General features: G+C 46.4%; 1 protein-coding gene across 1 annotated transcript in view; it reads right to left on the bottom strand.

Annotated features, from left to right (window-relative positions):
- Positions 1–15,409, bottom strand: part of rgsl1 (regulator of G protein signaling like 1) — a 93,074-nt gene extending 77,665 nt beyond the window's left edge. The window contains exons 1-3 of the mRNA XM_080196779.1: positions 15,271–15,409; positions 11,255–11,328; positions 887–961 (exon numbers count right to left, since the gene is read on the bottom strand). Coding sequence (XP_080052905.1) covers positions 887–961; positions 11,255–11,328; positions 15,271–15,409 — 288 coding nt within the window. The remainder of the gene's footprint in view (positions 1–886; positions 962–11,254; positions 11,329–15,270) is intronic.
- Between the last annotated feature and the right edge of the window lie 547 nt (positions 15,410–15,956).

The following is a 15,956-nucleotide window of genomic DNA, read 5'->3' as shown; positions in this document are numbered from 1 at the left end:
ACATCGGTAGGAACCCCACTCACCTGATTCCCACCTTATTCAATTTCAGATATAAACGGATTATTCCTCTGATCCTTGGTACTGCCTCACAGGATCATGTTGGGCCTGCCCAGCACCTGAATCAGCACCACTGTCAGCAGCCCCCCCTCACATTCAGACTAACTACAATCGAGGCAACCTAAGGGCCAAAGCCGCTCAAGTTAGCCTTGTGTCAATTCCATCATGACTCTGGCCAGCATTCAGAAGAAGGAAGAAGCCCTGAGTGATTTTACCCCTCACCTTAGAGCCTTATCAGGGTCATTACGTTGGTTCCACTGGTCGGTGCAACATCGAGGGCCGAAGGGCCTGTACTGTGCTGTAACGTTCTATATTCCCTACAGAAAGAAGCCATCCGGCTGTTCGTGTCAATGCCGACACTCCAAAGATAATCCCACCCAGGTCCTTCCCTCCAACCTACCCCTCCAGCCCAGGGAGACACACTTGGAGGTAGAATGTTAGCCCAGATCCCAGCTCCCCAGGTGGATCCTTGTTGTACCTTAAATATCTTGGAGCCATGCAGAAATGCTTCTAGCTCCTGAGTGTGTAACAGGTTTTATTCACCCCTGTTTTTAAATGCCTGCTACAGCTTTGCTTACTTTTGTCTGAGCCCACACCCAGGCTTAAGCAATCAAGCACAGTGAGCATCAAAGCAAACAGACCGAGAAAAATCAATCGCAGTGTATTTGGACACGACGTTAGTCCAGCATTTCCCCTCAACCCCAAACGTTCGATCATTTGGGCAGTGTGTGTACATGGATCAAGAGGATGGATGTGGTGCAGGGGAATGGAGAGTGTATGCACTATTTGACCATATCTGTGTCCTCCGGTTCAATCACTTGTGCCTCACCAAAGTGGACGACAGCACAGGCTGGAGTTCCCATTGTTCGTCCTTGAAAATATAGATTGGGGTCTGTCCAAAAACCTGAAAAACAGAGAACAGGTGCCGTCACTCCTGCCTGGCCACTTTCCCTCTTAAAGGCACACTCCCCTTTAATGAATATTTTGTTTGGCGGACAATTTGTTTGGTCTGAGTCCATCCAGTAATTGTCAGCAAACAACAGCCCCACATTCGACTATCGCAGACTCACAGTAACACAAGGAGAGAAATCTCAGGTCGGCAACTCTCATTGATTGAGACTCTGGTAATTTGATCACATGACAGGCCTTGCTGCCAAGCAGCATGGATAACAAAACAAAGAACAAAGAACAGCACAGCACGGGAAACAGGCCCTTTGGCCCTACAAGCCTGCACTGCTCATTTTAACACTCAGTGCCTTATTCAAGTCTGTCGGCGATCGTTGACGATTTTTGTCTACCTCTAGTGGAACTCCGCAATAATGGGGGTGGAAATTTAGGGAATTATATGTACGCCAGATTAAGGGAGATCCAATTCAGGGACAATTTATTGACACCAATCAGCCTAAAAAGCACGTTTTTGGGCTGTGGGAGGAAATCGGAGCACCCGGAGAAAACCCATGCAAGCACGGGGAGAATGAGCAAACTCCCACAGACATTGTTCCAAGCCGGAGATCCGACCCGGGTCCCTGTAACTGCACAGCAGACAGTGATAGTCACTGAGCTGACGTGTTGCCCGTCAGTTGGTCCAGTATAAGCGTACACCAACGACGTGAAGCACTTAGCAACTCTCGAAGCAACATCCAAGAGCAACCCTCGCACGACCCACCGTGTGTATGCCCCTTGTTGGCCAACAAGGTGGACTGAATCACCTGTGGATGTAAAAGGAGACATCAATAAACATAAATAGACATACAACAGGCTATACAGGCAGTGATGGAAGATCCCCAATAGCTCCAACGTAAGTGACAAGGTGAGCCTTAAAATCTGTTGGACGACTGATAGGAATCTATTAATTCCCAGGAACGTCCTGAGGCTCTTGATCTTCGACTAGAACATTCATTTGTATCCCTCCATCTCCAGTCTGTTCATGTGCCTATCCAGGTAAGTCTTAAACAACCCTGACGTGCCTGCCTCCACCACCCTACTTGGCAGTGCATTCCAGGCCCCCACCACCCTCTGTGTAAAAAACCTCCCTCTGACATCTGAGTTATATCTCGCCCCTCTCACCTTAAGCCCGTGACCCCTCGTGATCGTCGCCTCCAACCTGGGAAAAAGCTTCCCACTGTTCACCCTATCTATACCCTTCATAATTTTGTACACCTCTATTAGGTCTCCCCTCATTCTCCGTCTTTCTAAGGAGAACAACCCCAGTTTACCCAATATCTCCTCACAGCTAAGACCCTCCATACCAGGCAGCATCCTGGTAAACCTCCTCTGCACTCTCTTCAAAGCCTCCACGTCCTTCCGGTAGTGCGGCGACCAGAACTGGACGCAGTACTCTAAATGTGGTCTAACCAACGTTCTATACAACTGCAACATCAGATGCCAGCTTTTATACTCTATACCCCTTCCTATAAAGGCAAGCATACCATATGCCTTCTTCACCACCTTCTCCACCTGTACTGCCACCTTCAAGGACTTGTGAACTTGCACACCTAGGTCCCTCTGTGTTTCTACACTCTTAATGGTCCTACCATTTATTGTACAACTCCCCCCTACATTATTTCTTCCAAAATGCATCACCTCGCATTTATCTGGATTAAATTCCATCTGCCATTTCTCTGCCCAATTTACCAGCCTATCTATATCCTGCTGTATTCCCTGACAATGTTCATCGCTATCCGCAAGTCCAGCCATCTTCGTGTCATCCGCAAACTTGCTGATCACACCAGTTACTCCTTCTTCCAAATCATTTATATATATCACAAACAGCAGAGGTCCCAGTATGGAGGCCTGCGGAACACCACTGATCACAGACCTCCAGCTAGAGAAAGACCCTTCCACTGCAACCCTCTGTCTCCTGTGACCAAACCAGTTCTCAACCCATCTAGCTGCCTGTCCTTGTATCCCATGAGCCTTAACCTTTTTCACCAACCTGCCATGAGGGACTTTGTCAAACGCCTTACTGAAATCCATACAGACGACATCCACAGTCCTTCCTTCGTCAACCATTTTTGTCACCTCCTCAAAAATTTCTACCAGATTAGTAAGGCACAACCTCCCTCTTACAAAACCATATTGTCTGTCACTAATGAGATTGTTCCATTCTAAATGCATATACATGCTATCTCTAAGAATCCTCTCCACGGATGTCAAGCTCACCGGCCTATAATTACCCGGGTTATCCCTGCTACCCTTTTTAAACAATGGTACCACGTTCGCTATCCTCCAATCCTCTAGGACCTCACCTGTGTCCAAAGAAAAGACGAAGATTTCCATCAGAGGCCCAGCAATTTCATCCCTTGTCTCCCTGAGCAGTCTAGGATAAATGTCATCAGGCCCTGGGGATTTGTCAGTTTTAATGTTCCCTAAAAAACCTAACACTTCCTCCCTTGTAATGGATATCGATGCAGACATTCACCACCCTCTGTGTAAAAATATTTGCCTCACACATCTCCTCTAAACTTTTCCCCTCGCACCTTAAGCCTATGTCCCCTAGTACTTGACGTTTCTATCTAGGAAAGAGCATCTAACTATCCACTCTGTCTGTGCCACTCAAAATCTTATAGACCTCCATCAGGTCACCCCCTCAACCTCCGTCGTTCCAGTGAGAACAAACCGAGCTTATCCAACCTGTCCTCTTGCTAATACCCTTCAGACCAGGCAACATCCTGGAAAACCTCTTCTATACTCTCTCCAAAGCATCCACTTCCGTCTGGTAATGTAACAACCAGAATTGTACACAATGTTCTAAATGAGGACTAACTAAGGCTCTGTAAGACATACGCTGATATTTTTTTACCTGACATACAGGAATGCGAAAAAAAAAAATTCTTTAAAAATCCATCACTTCTGAAGCTTCTGTGATATATTTTTCCCCAGGTTTTTGTAAAGTGTCCAGGAAGTCAATCCGTGATTTTGAGAGGTATCCTGATCTTCCGGAGAGTCAGCTAAACAGAACCCAACACCCCGAGGAGAGGGGGACCTGGCGTTCACCTTTCGGTATCTCAGCATGTCCCAAAATGTCACACAGTGAAATTCTTTGAAGTGTAGTTGCCTATTGTAATGTAGGAAAGGCAGATTACAGCACAGCAGATCCCACAAACCCCACTGGAAGAATGACTAAGACTGGTGTGTTGTCGCATAAGTCATTGTGGAGTGAGATAAATGGGCTTGGACAACAGGGTAACTCCTGCAGTTCTCTTCGAAACAGGATATCCGCCTGAGAGCCTCACTTTAAGCTTGTCCAAAAGGTGACAACTTCTGACAGTGCTGCACTCCCCTGTTGCTGCAATTGGACTGCCAGCTGAGATTATGCACACAAATATCAGGAGTTAATGAACCTGTGAGCTTATGACCCAGCGAAGGAGATACGTGGTAAGCCAGCAGAAAAAGCGTTTTGGCCTCTCTATTATTGTCAATTTGCAATAACAAATGCGGCAATGAGAACTGGCCATTGCACCGGGAAACATTTCAGCAGAGAAAAGCCCCCTTAACACTGTCCCAACAAACACTTCCAGAACAGGAACAGCATGACGTTAGATACAGAGTAAAGCTCCCTCTACACTGCCCCCAATCAAACACTCCCAGGTCAGGTGTAGCACAGGGTTAGAGTAAATCTCTCTCTGCGCAATCCTCATTAAACACTACCAGGACAGGTCCAGGATGAAGTCAGATACAGAGTAAAGTTCCCTCAACATTGTCCCATCAAACAAGCCCAGGACAGGTACAGAATGGGGTTAGATACAAAGAAAAGTTCCCTCTACACTGTCCTATTAAATATCCCCAGGACAGGTACAACATGGGGTTAGATACCGAGAAAAGCTTCATCTACACTGTCCCATTAAACACTATGTGGAGATGCCGGCGTTGGACTGGGGTAAACACAGTAAAAAGTCTCACAACACCAGGTTAAAGTCCAACAGGTTCATTTGTACCAAACACCACATTTTGGAACTGAATGTTCCTTCGTCAGGTGGGTGGGAGTTCTGATCACAAACAGGGCATATAAAGACACAAACTCAATTTACATGAATAATGATTGGAATGTGAGTCTTTACAGCTAATCAAGTCTTAAAGGTACAGGCACTGTGAGTGGAGAGAGTATTAAGCACAAATTAAAAAGATATGTATCGTTTCCAGACAGGAAAGTTAGTGAGATTTTGCAAGTCCAGGCAAGTTGTAGGGGTTACAGATAGTGTGACATGAACCCAACATCCTGGTTGAGGCCGTCCTCGTGTGTGCGGAACTTGGCTATCAGTCTCTGCTCAGCGATTCTGCGCTGTCATGTGTCGTGAAGGCCGCCTTGGAGAATGCTTACCCCAAGATCAGAGGCCGAATGCCCATGACTGCTGAAGTGTTCGCCAACAGGAAGAGAACAATCTTGCCTGGTGATTGTCAAGTGGTGTTCATTCATTGTCGTAGCATCAACATGGTCTCCCCAATGTACCATGCCTCAGGACATCCTTTCCTGCAGCGTATCAGGTAGACAACGTTGGCCGAGTTGCAAGAGTATGTACTGTGTACCTGGTGGATGGTGTTCTCACGTGAGATGAGGATATCCGTGTCAATGATCTGGCACGTCTTACAGAGGTTGTTGTGGCAGGATTGTGTAGTGTCATGGTCATTGTTCTCCTGAAGGCTGGGTAGTTTGCTGCAGATAATGGTCTGTTTGAGGTTGTACGGTTGTTTGAAGGCAAGAAGGGGGGGTGTGGGGATGGCCACACCACACAGACTCTAGACAGGACAGTTGATGACATTTTGCAAGTCCAGGCAAGTCCTAACTGTCCTGTCTGGAGACAATACACATTTCTGTAACCTGTACTTAATGCTCTCCCAACTCACACTGTCTGTACCTTTAAGACTTGATTAGCTGTAAAGACTCACATTCCAATCATTATTCATGTAAATTGAGTTAGTGTCTTCATATGTCCTGTTTGTGATCAGAACTCCCACTCACCTGATGGAGGAACAGCCAGTTCCGAAAGCTAGTGGTGTTTGCTACAAATAAACCTGTTGGACTTTAACCTGGTGTTGTGAGACTTCTTATCATTAAACACTCCCAGGACAGGTACAGTAAGTAATCTCACAACACCAGGTTAAAGCACTAGCTTTCAGAGTGCTGCCCCTTCATTAGGTATCATTATCAGCTCCATATCAGGATAGGTACAGTACAGGGTTAGATACAGAGTAAAGCTCCCACTACACAATCCCCATGAAACACCCGCAGGACAGGTACAGCTCTGTAGTAGATACCGAATAAAGCTCCCTCTACATTGTCTTATCAAACACTCCCAGGACAGGTATGGGCACAGGGCAATGTACAGAATAAAGCTCCCTCTACATTGTCCTCCGTAAGGTGATCAACATTAATCCAAATATTGCCCCCAAGACTGACGCCTCATGGACATCCCCAATGCCATGTTGTTTCATTTCTGACACAGGATCACAAGAGCCTGAGATTATATAGTGCCTTTAACTAGTAAAACATCCAGATTAAAACAAAATACTGCAGATGCGGGAATCTGAAACAAAAACTGAAAATGCTGAAAAATCTCAGCAGGTCTGTGGAGAGAGAATAGAGCCAATGTTTCAAGTCTGGATGACCTTTTGTCAGAGCACACTTTTCAGCATTTTCTGTTTTTATGCCAAAATATCAAGCAGGGCTGAGAGGATTGGCTGATAATGATGGAAGGATTGGAGAATGCACCAGACTTTGAGGAACACATATCTCGAGGGGCTGGAGGTGGTTACAGGGATAGGGAGGGTTATTGAGGCTGGAGGAGGTTACAGGGATAGGGAGAGTTGTAGGGGCTGGAGGAGGTTACAGGGATAGGAACGGTTATTGAAGCTGGAGGAGGTTACAGGGATAGGGAGAGTTATTGAGGCTGGAGGAGGTTACAGGGATAGGGAGGGTTATTGGGGCTGGAGGAGGTTACAGGGATAGGAAGGGTTAGTGAGGCTGGAGGAGGTTACAGGAATAGGAGAGTTGTAGGGGCTGGAGGAGGTCACAGAGCTAAGAAAGATTAAGAGCAGAGAGTGATTTGAACACAAAATGAGTATTATCCACGTTGCTATCAACCATCTATCACCCATGAAGAATCACAAGATAGGCTTAGTAACTTGAACGCTGGGAGTTCTTTGCTGGACAGGTACACTGTTCCACTGCTGAATCTCAGACTGCCCGACTGGCTCCCACACTGGGAGGAGCTACTTGCCCAGAGGTCACCTGACCTGCACTCTTAAAGAGGCAGTCCACACCCCAAACCCCAATATACATCTGATCCCTCCCATTTAATCCAAAATCTCCCCAATCTAAACATGTATACAAACAAGGAAGAAACATATATACATATAATGAAGACCATTTATATAGAGCATTGCAAACTACCATGGTCCCCAACATAAGGTCCTTTCCGACAGTTCACATGGACACAATGGCCCGACCACCTCGCCCGCCATGGAGTTGGCGCGGGCAGGGATCTGACAACGGGAATTTCCACTCACCTCGGGCGGGGATTTCCAGTCCTGCCCGAGGGAAGCCGTAAAATCCTGCCCAGCGAGTCTACTGGGGGATGGTAGTTTTGTCGAGGCTGTATCTTTATTTCGGAAACCTCTCCCAGAGTGGTAGTCCCGGGATTCTAGAAGATTCTGCTGCCCAGCACGAGGGTCTGCCTCTCTGATTGGCCACAGGTGGCTGGTGCCACTGGTGCTGCTTCCTCTCTTGTGGTGGCCGAACCGACTCTGAAGTACTCGGCTTGGGAAGTCCCGCTGGGGCCAACCTGGATGGGTCTATTGTCTGTGGGGCTTCCCACCTGCCCATCAGTAACTCAGTCAGGGCGAAACCTGTCGTTACTTGTGGCATTGTTCTGTAACCAAAAAGAAAATGTGCCACTTTATTGTCTACAGATCCCCTAGTCTATTTCTTCATTCCCTTTGTTAAAACTTGGACTGCTTGTGCCGCTAGTCCGTTTGATGATGGACGGTAAGGAGCTGTGCAGACATATCGTACTCCATTTGTTTCCATAAATGTCCTAAATCCCCTACTGGAAAATGGGGTTCCGTTGTCTGTCACTCCGTCGTGCTCTGCGATGTGACGGACATCATCCAGTGCACCTCCATCCACTTAGAGTGGGCATCGTTTAATAACAAAAACATGAAGCCATAAATGGTCCTGCAAAATCCACATGCATCCATTGTCTTCCAGGCCATTCCCAGGGGTGTAAGGAAGTTATCAGTGGAGCCGCTTGGTTTTCTTGGTACATGCTGCACACTTTTACCATTTTCTCTGTGTCCCCATCTGTTCCAGGCCACCAGACGTAACTTCTCACTAACATCTTCACTTTTGATATGCCTGGATATCCATTATGAAGTTCATGAAGGGAAGGCCTTAGGGTGGGATGTGGGATAGCTACCCGGGTTCCCCACAGGATAATGACGTCTTCTATGCTTAATTCCAGGTATTTCGTCACATACGGATTCCCAAATAGAGCAACTCATGCACTGGCATCGGAATTTTGTCCAAACAAGATGTTCTAAAACCAGGCAGCACAGGAGGAGGTCCATCAAGTTTGCACTGACCACAATCCCACCCGGACCCCATCCATATAACCCCATGTATGTGCCCTAGCTAGCCCCCTGATACTAAGGGTCAATTTAGCTTGGCCAATCAACCTAACCCAAACATCTTTGGACTGTGGGAGGAAGCCAGAGCACCCGGGGGAAACCCATGCAGACACAGGGAGACCATGCAAACTCCACACAGACAGTGACCCGAGCCAGGAATTGAACCTGGGCCTCTGGTGCTGTGAGGCAGCAGTGCTACCGTGCCGCTCTATTCACCATCATCTTTTAATCACCACAGAGGCGGATTGTGTTGTCCAGCTTTAACATCAGAACTACTGCTGCGACCCACTTGGAAAATGGCCAAACTATCCCCAACTCTTCTAATCACTTCTGTTCGGTCTTCACTTAAGCTGCCAGCTGCTCTTGCCTTAAAATATCTTGGTTGAACATCTGGGTCCATGTAAGTGTTTGCCTTGACCCCTTTTATTTGTTCAAAGCCTGTCTGGAAAACCTCTGGGTGCTTTCCAATTACCTCATATATGTTTCCAGTGCCCATTTCGAAAATCTGCTACCAATCCAAGTGGATTTTTTGTAACCAGTCCCTACCCAAAAGGCTGGGACCTAGTCCTTGTACCAATATCAACGGGAGCCAAACTGTTTGTTGCCCCGATGTGACTGGGGTTACCACGATCCCTTCTGCTCATAATGGCCCTTCTGTATAAATTGACAATCTTGCCCTAGTAGTGTCCTTCAACTTGAGTGTAGAGATGCCCAATTGTAAGCTTCTAAATTCTCGCTCTCCTATGATGGATACTGCCGCTCCCATGTCCACCTCCATATCCAATGAATGTCCATCCACCTGGCGCTGCATCGGGGCCACTTTCGGTGTCGGTAATACAAGTTAACAGTGCTAGTTTCTCCTCTTCAGCCTGACTTATCTGATACATTTTATGATGGGTTGGCTTCGCCCCTCATTATGGGTGCTGCATGCTCCGCTTGTTTTGGTAACCTTGCATGGGGCAGGCTCCCTCGCTGCACACACAGTGCTGCTGTGCTGGCCACTCGCTAAATTGTTCAACTCCCTCTCATCCAGTGCCAGGGTTTCCTGGTTTTCCTGCTTGCTCGCTTTTCCTCGCCCAAGGCTGGGGGACCCGAGACTGCGGTTAGCTTACTTGCCCAAGCCTAAGGACATTATTATCTATAGATCATGCAGCTCTTGGTCACCTTTCTCCAAATTTTCACAAGCTCAGGCCAGCTGTGTGGCTTTTTTAAAATCTAGGTTTGGCTCTATCCAAAGCTTTCTTTGGGTCAATAGAACATTTGTGCCACATACTAAACAGTCTGTCAGCATTTCTGGTAATGCTGTGCCAATGTTCTGCCAATTTTCTCAGTTGTGTCAGGAATTCCGTCACCAGTTCCCCTGCGAATGGAGTATTAAGCCTGTACCATTGCAAGATGATGGAAGGTTTAGGATTGTAGTAATGATTTGCCACCATTTCTACTAACTCATCAAAGGTCTCTGACCCTGTTCTTCTGGATACGTCAGACAGTTTGCTGCAGCCACACATGCAGTCATCAGGATGACCTTTTGCCGAATATCTTCTATTTCGTTAGCTGGAAAGAAGTACCTCGTTCTCTCAGCATATTGTGGATAGTCCTCAATACCCGGGTCAAATGGCTCCAATTTCCCGAAAAATGGCATTGCAAAAACTGAATGATCTGATGAGCAGCGTTACCAAAATATTCCTTTTACCTCGTCACCAGTATAATAACTCCAGGAGTCGGTTGTCACTGCACAAAGTGAAGTAAAAACCACAAACCTGTGGCGGACGCAACAGCTCCCAACCAGGACAAAGGAATTTTTTTTTATTCATTCATGGGACATGGGCCTCACTAGCTTGCCAGCACTTATTGGAAATAGTGGAATAGCTCAGGGGCCTGCTTCATCCAGTATCCAGTGTACGAGCGCTACCTGGTTAGTTAATCACCAATCCCAGAGAGCTCATATTCAATGAGAGCTACATGGAGGTCAATCAGTGGTTCCCCATTAAGTCTTGGGGGTTATCACAGTAGGCCATCAAACAGCCTTGTCGCCAGTTATTGTGTATGCCCCTATCAATGTATGGTGCATGAATAGCCATGGGGAACTTTAATGAAGGATCATCCAGACTCGAAACATTAGCTACGCTCTCTCTCCGTAGATGCTGCCAGACCTACTGAGATTTCCCAGTATTTTCTATTTTTATTTCAGATTCCAACATCTGCAATATTTTGCCTTTAACTCTATATTGTGGGTTGTGCAGTGTCCACAGTCAGATCTAAGACGATTCAACCGGGTACCACCTTGGGAGGAGCTAATTCCCCAGGTCCACTTGTGTCAATGCAGCTTTACATCAGAAAGGGGGCACCCCCAATAATACAGCATTTATTTTCTCAGTGCTGGTACGCAGCAACACCTAAATGCTGGAAATGTACAGGAGCAACAGAAATCGACAAGCAACACACAGGAACAACTGCAGCATAGCTTGTGAAATGAATCAAGCAGTTCTCGCCACACATTCAACCAACAGCTTGAACACCTCCCAATGCTTCTCAACTCCCCACAACAAACAATAAACATTTGTATACTTACCGGCAAGTTGAGGAAAGTGTTTAGGAAGTCAACAAATGTTTCATTCTTAAGTAGCTCATGAAAACTGGACTGGCCTGAAACACAAGCATCACACATGGAGTTCAATCAGGGTGGTCCACGTACAGTTACAGTCACAATCAGGGTGGTCCACGCCCAGTTACAGTCACAATCAGGGTGGTCCACGCCCAGTTACAGTCACAATCAGGGTGGTCCATGTACAGTTACAGTCACAATCAGGTGGGCCACACCCAGTTACAGTCACAATTAGGATGGTGCACACCTAGTTACAGTCACCATCAGGGTGAACAAAGAACATCCCAGTATGGGAAACAGGCCCTTCGGCCCAACGAGCCCGCGCCGCCGCATCTTCCCACCCTATCCTGGCCTGTGTGTATGTGAGTGGAACCCCTAATGTAGCCACGCCCAGTTACAGTCACAATCAGGGTGGTCCACGCCTAGTTACAGTCACAATCAAGATGGTCCGTTCCCAGTTACAGTCACAATCAGGATGGTCCATTCCCAGTTACAGTCACAATCTGGTGGTCCACGCCCATACAGTAACAATCAGGGTGGTCCACGCCCAGTTACAGTCACAATCAGGGTGGTCCACGCCCATACAGTCACAATCAGGGTGGTCCACGCCCAGTTACAGTCACAATCAGGGTGGTCCACGCCCATACAATCACAATCAGGGTGGTCCACACCCAGTTACAGTCACAATCAGGGTGGTCTGCGCCCAGTTACAGTCATAATCAGGATGATACACACCCAGTTACAGTCACAATCAGGTTGGTCCACACCCGGTTACAGTTACAATCAGGTGGCCTCCCTACTATAGTCATGTTGGTTATATATTTGTTGTGGCACTGTCACTTTAAGAGCCGAGTCACGTGTATAGCTGGTGATGTCATGGCACTGTCACTTTACGTGTCTGTCACGTTCATAGTTGGTGATATCGTTGGCTGCTTCACAGGCTTTTGCCTCGCTTACATCCAGCCTTCGTCACAGCAACAGCATATCAATAAATCTGAGTTGTTGTTTTCACCCAAACCCACATGCTACGTTCTTTTATCCAACATATGCAGTAAATAAGGAGGTATGTTTTCACTACATGCTGAGGGACAAGCTGAAGCTTGGAGCAGCCACCACAAAGGTACAATGGGGAAAGGCCACACTGTAAGGCCTTTTAACAGATGCAGACCGAGGGCCCGGGAACTGCAGAATACCCTCGACCTGCGTAACTGTGTGCCAATCTGAGAAATAACGGCACACAGTAAATTTTGAGGCATGTATATAGTTTTAAGTTTTGAAATGTTATGACTGTAATGTGTAGAACTGTAAAAAAGTTTTAATTCTGCACTGTTTGCAATTCATAGACATGTAGATTTGCAATGGTTTATTTGAGATTTTCATGAATAAAGTATATTCTTGGAAAAAAAATAAGGAGGTATGTTTTGACTGGCTAGAAGTTTGGTGATCAATGGAGACAGATTTAAAATAATTGGCCAGAGTTGCAGAAAGGAGAAATGTGTTTTTTGCAATGAATTAAGATGATCTGGTCATAATTCGGCACAGCCAAAAAGGCTGGTGGAAGTGGGTTCAATAACAACTTTCAAATTCGAATGGGATAAATAGTTGAAAGGGAGAAAAATTACCAATTAATGGGGAAAGAATAGGAGAGTGCAGCTAATTGGGTCACTTTTTCAAATACTGGGAGAAGTTGAATGATTTTTAAAGGAAGTAAAATCTCTTTTTAAAAAGACTGCAGGTCTTTGGGAGATGGGGGTCACGTACATCAATTGTCGCAGGTGGCAGGACAGACTGAATAGTTAGCAATGCACGTGGAATCTTAAGCTTCATAAACAGAGGAATCAAGCACAAAAGCAGGGAGTTATGCTGAACCTTTATAAAGTTCTGGTTAAGCCCCAGCTAGAGAGTATTATGTCCAGTTCTGATCATCACAATGTAGGAAGGATGCGAGGGTCCTCCAAAGGATGTGGAGGGAGATTTATGATGTGGATGTGCAGGCGTTGGACTGGGGTAAACACAGTAAAAAGTCTGACAACACCAGGTTTTAGTCAAACCGATTTATTTGATAGTAGACCCACAAGCTTTCGAGGGGACTCCCTCTTCGTCAGGTGAATGGAGAGTTCTGGCCTCGGACAGAGCATATAAAGCACAGACAGTTTACAGATTACTGATTAGTGATTACTGATTACTAATCAGTAATCTCTAAACTGTCTGTGCTTTATATGCTCTGTCTGAGGCCAGAACTCTCCATTCACCTGACGAAGAGGGAGTCCCCTCGAAAGCGTGTGAGTTTACTATCAAATAAATCGGTTTGACTAAAACCAAGGGAGATTTACCCAGAACCATTCTGAGAATGGCGGATCTTTGGCCACAAGTTCAGGCCGGAGAAGTTGGGGTGGTTTCCTTGGAGCAAAGGAGATTGAGGGGGATGTTTAATTGAAGTGTACAAGATCGTGATAGGTTTAAATAAAGTCCGATAAAGAAAAGCTTTAGTTGGCAGCACACTAGTTAGCACTACTGCCTCACAGTACCAGAAACCCAGGTTCGATTTCAGTCTTGGGCGACTGTATAAAAGTTGCATGTTATCTGAAATTACAAGCCACTAATGATGACAATGAAACTATCAATTATCATAAAACCCTCTGAAAGGAAACCTGCCATAACCTGGTCTGATCTACATGTGACTCCAGTCCTGTAGTATTAACTATGCTCTGAAATGGCCTAATAAGCCACTCAGTTAGGAATAGGCAATAGTACAACATCCTGTTAAAACAACAAGCGGAGACTTCTGATGATTTCAAAGGGACGTTGGATGGGCATTTGAGGGAAACAGGCTTTACTGAAACGAGAGTGGGGTTTACTGGATTGCACTACTGAGAGCTTGAGGGGTTGATGGGCTGAATGGCCTCCTTCCATGCTGTAAATAATTCAAGGATGGGAAATGAGTCACAAATCAAGCAATCCAGGAATAAGAAATCAGTTTATATTGTGACTGGCTCTGGGAAGATGGAGCAATGTGAGAATTGACAGTGTGTAAGTTAGGAGGATGGGAGCAAGGCACAACGAGGGAGGACGCACTGGGTGACAAGTGCCTGGCGGGCGGGGGGGGGGGGGTGCACGGCAAGAGGCATAGCGAAGGAAGGCACACTGGGTGACGAACACCCAGAAGGGTGGGAACAAGGCAAAGCGAAGAAGGACACACTGGGTGACAAATGCCCAGGTGGATGGGAGCAAGGCACGGCGAAGGACACACTGGGTGACAAATGCCCAGGAAGGGGGAGAGGGGCAACACGATTGGAGATGAAAGTTATAAGATAAAACATTCTATGTGTCTGCATGGGATTCCTCTGGGTGCTCTGGTTTCCTCTCAAAACCCAAAGATGTGCAGTTTAGGTGAATTATTCATGGTAAATGTACGGAATTCCGTGGGGGGAATGTCTGGAGTCTTTTGAAAAGTAAGTTGAATCCAATTTGACATTTCCAAGCTACTTGCAATTGGCGGTAAACAATTTATGGTGTTTCTGCTGTAAACCTTCGCTTTCTGGTGCACACACTAACAGCAACAAACTGATTTGAGATTACTTGACAAGGGGTGCCCCCCTCCGCAAAGTACCTACAGCCACCCCCGCCCCCCGCTCCTCCTTGCAGTCTTTCCCTCTTTCCAATTGCCAAGTAGCGTGTTGGACAGTTCCCTCTGAACAACTCGTGCATCTAACCTGCAATCTTGGTTCACGGAGACTGGGAGGAGGCATTGAGCAGGATCAAGTCCAATATTCGCAGGCTTTTGAGGAAAGGAAAACATTCAATAGGCGGTTTTGCATTTCAAAGCAAACCCAAATTCTCCATAAGAAACACACAAAGCGAGAGTCAGGGGTTGGTGAATTTTCAGAGCCCCCTTGCAGCAGGGGAGTTTCTGGGAATGGACACAGAGCCAAACAGCTTCCGAAACTCAGCCGCTGGGGGGAAAGTTCTTGTTGTGAACTTACCCGATTTGCTCATTGTCAGTTGGAGAAACTGGATGAAGTGTCTAAAGGCCCCTCCTCCCACGTTTAAGAGTTGTCTACATGGAGGTTGGCCTGGGCCAAGGGGACTAATTGTTCGTTTCTTCCGCGTCAATGTCTGCATTGTGACACTTTGCACCTCAATATCAGCCCAACAAGGAAATTGCAAGTCTCTCGTCTGAAGCTCGGCTCTTTAAGACTCCCCCTAATCTCAACATCTGGTCAATGATTTACTCCAGTGGAATAGTATTGTTAATCCATTAACGCGGGGCACCGATAGACATCCTAAGAGAAGGATGGCGTTCACCTTCGGAAGGGAAAACCTTCGTAAATCAAATTTTTGAACTTTAGGCAATTGTGATTTAGGCATTATTATAATGATGGATGTGTGTGTGAATGGTAGCCATGATGTGGTGATAACGGTGTTGGACTGCGGTAAGCACAGTAAGAAGTCGCACAAGACCAGATTAAAGTCCAACAGGTTTATTTGGCAGCACTCGCTTCCCGAAGTCTCAAGCTCCTTCATCGCTTGCTGATTATGAAGACAGACTTCACCAAGAGAGGTTACATTTTTATTTATTATTGCGGTAGTATATAGAAGTTTCTTGCACACTACAAAGTATACTGTACAAAGGAGAGTGCAGAACACAGGTAGGTCAACTTAATGCAAA

This window comes from Carcharhinus amblyrhynchos, chromosome 9 (genome assembly GCF_965287045.1).
Source record: "Carcharhinus amblyrhynchos chromosome 9, sCarAmb.v2.hapA, whole genome shotgun sequence".
Lineage (NCBI taxonomy): Eukaryota > Metazoa > Chordata > Chondrichthyes > Carcharhiniformes > Carcharhinidae > Carcharhinus > Carcharhinus amblyrhynchos.
Note: the sequence above shows the minus strand (reverse complement) of the source record. Positions and strands in the feature narration are given on the sequence as shown.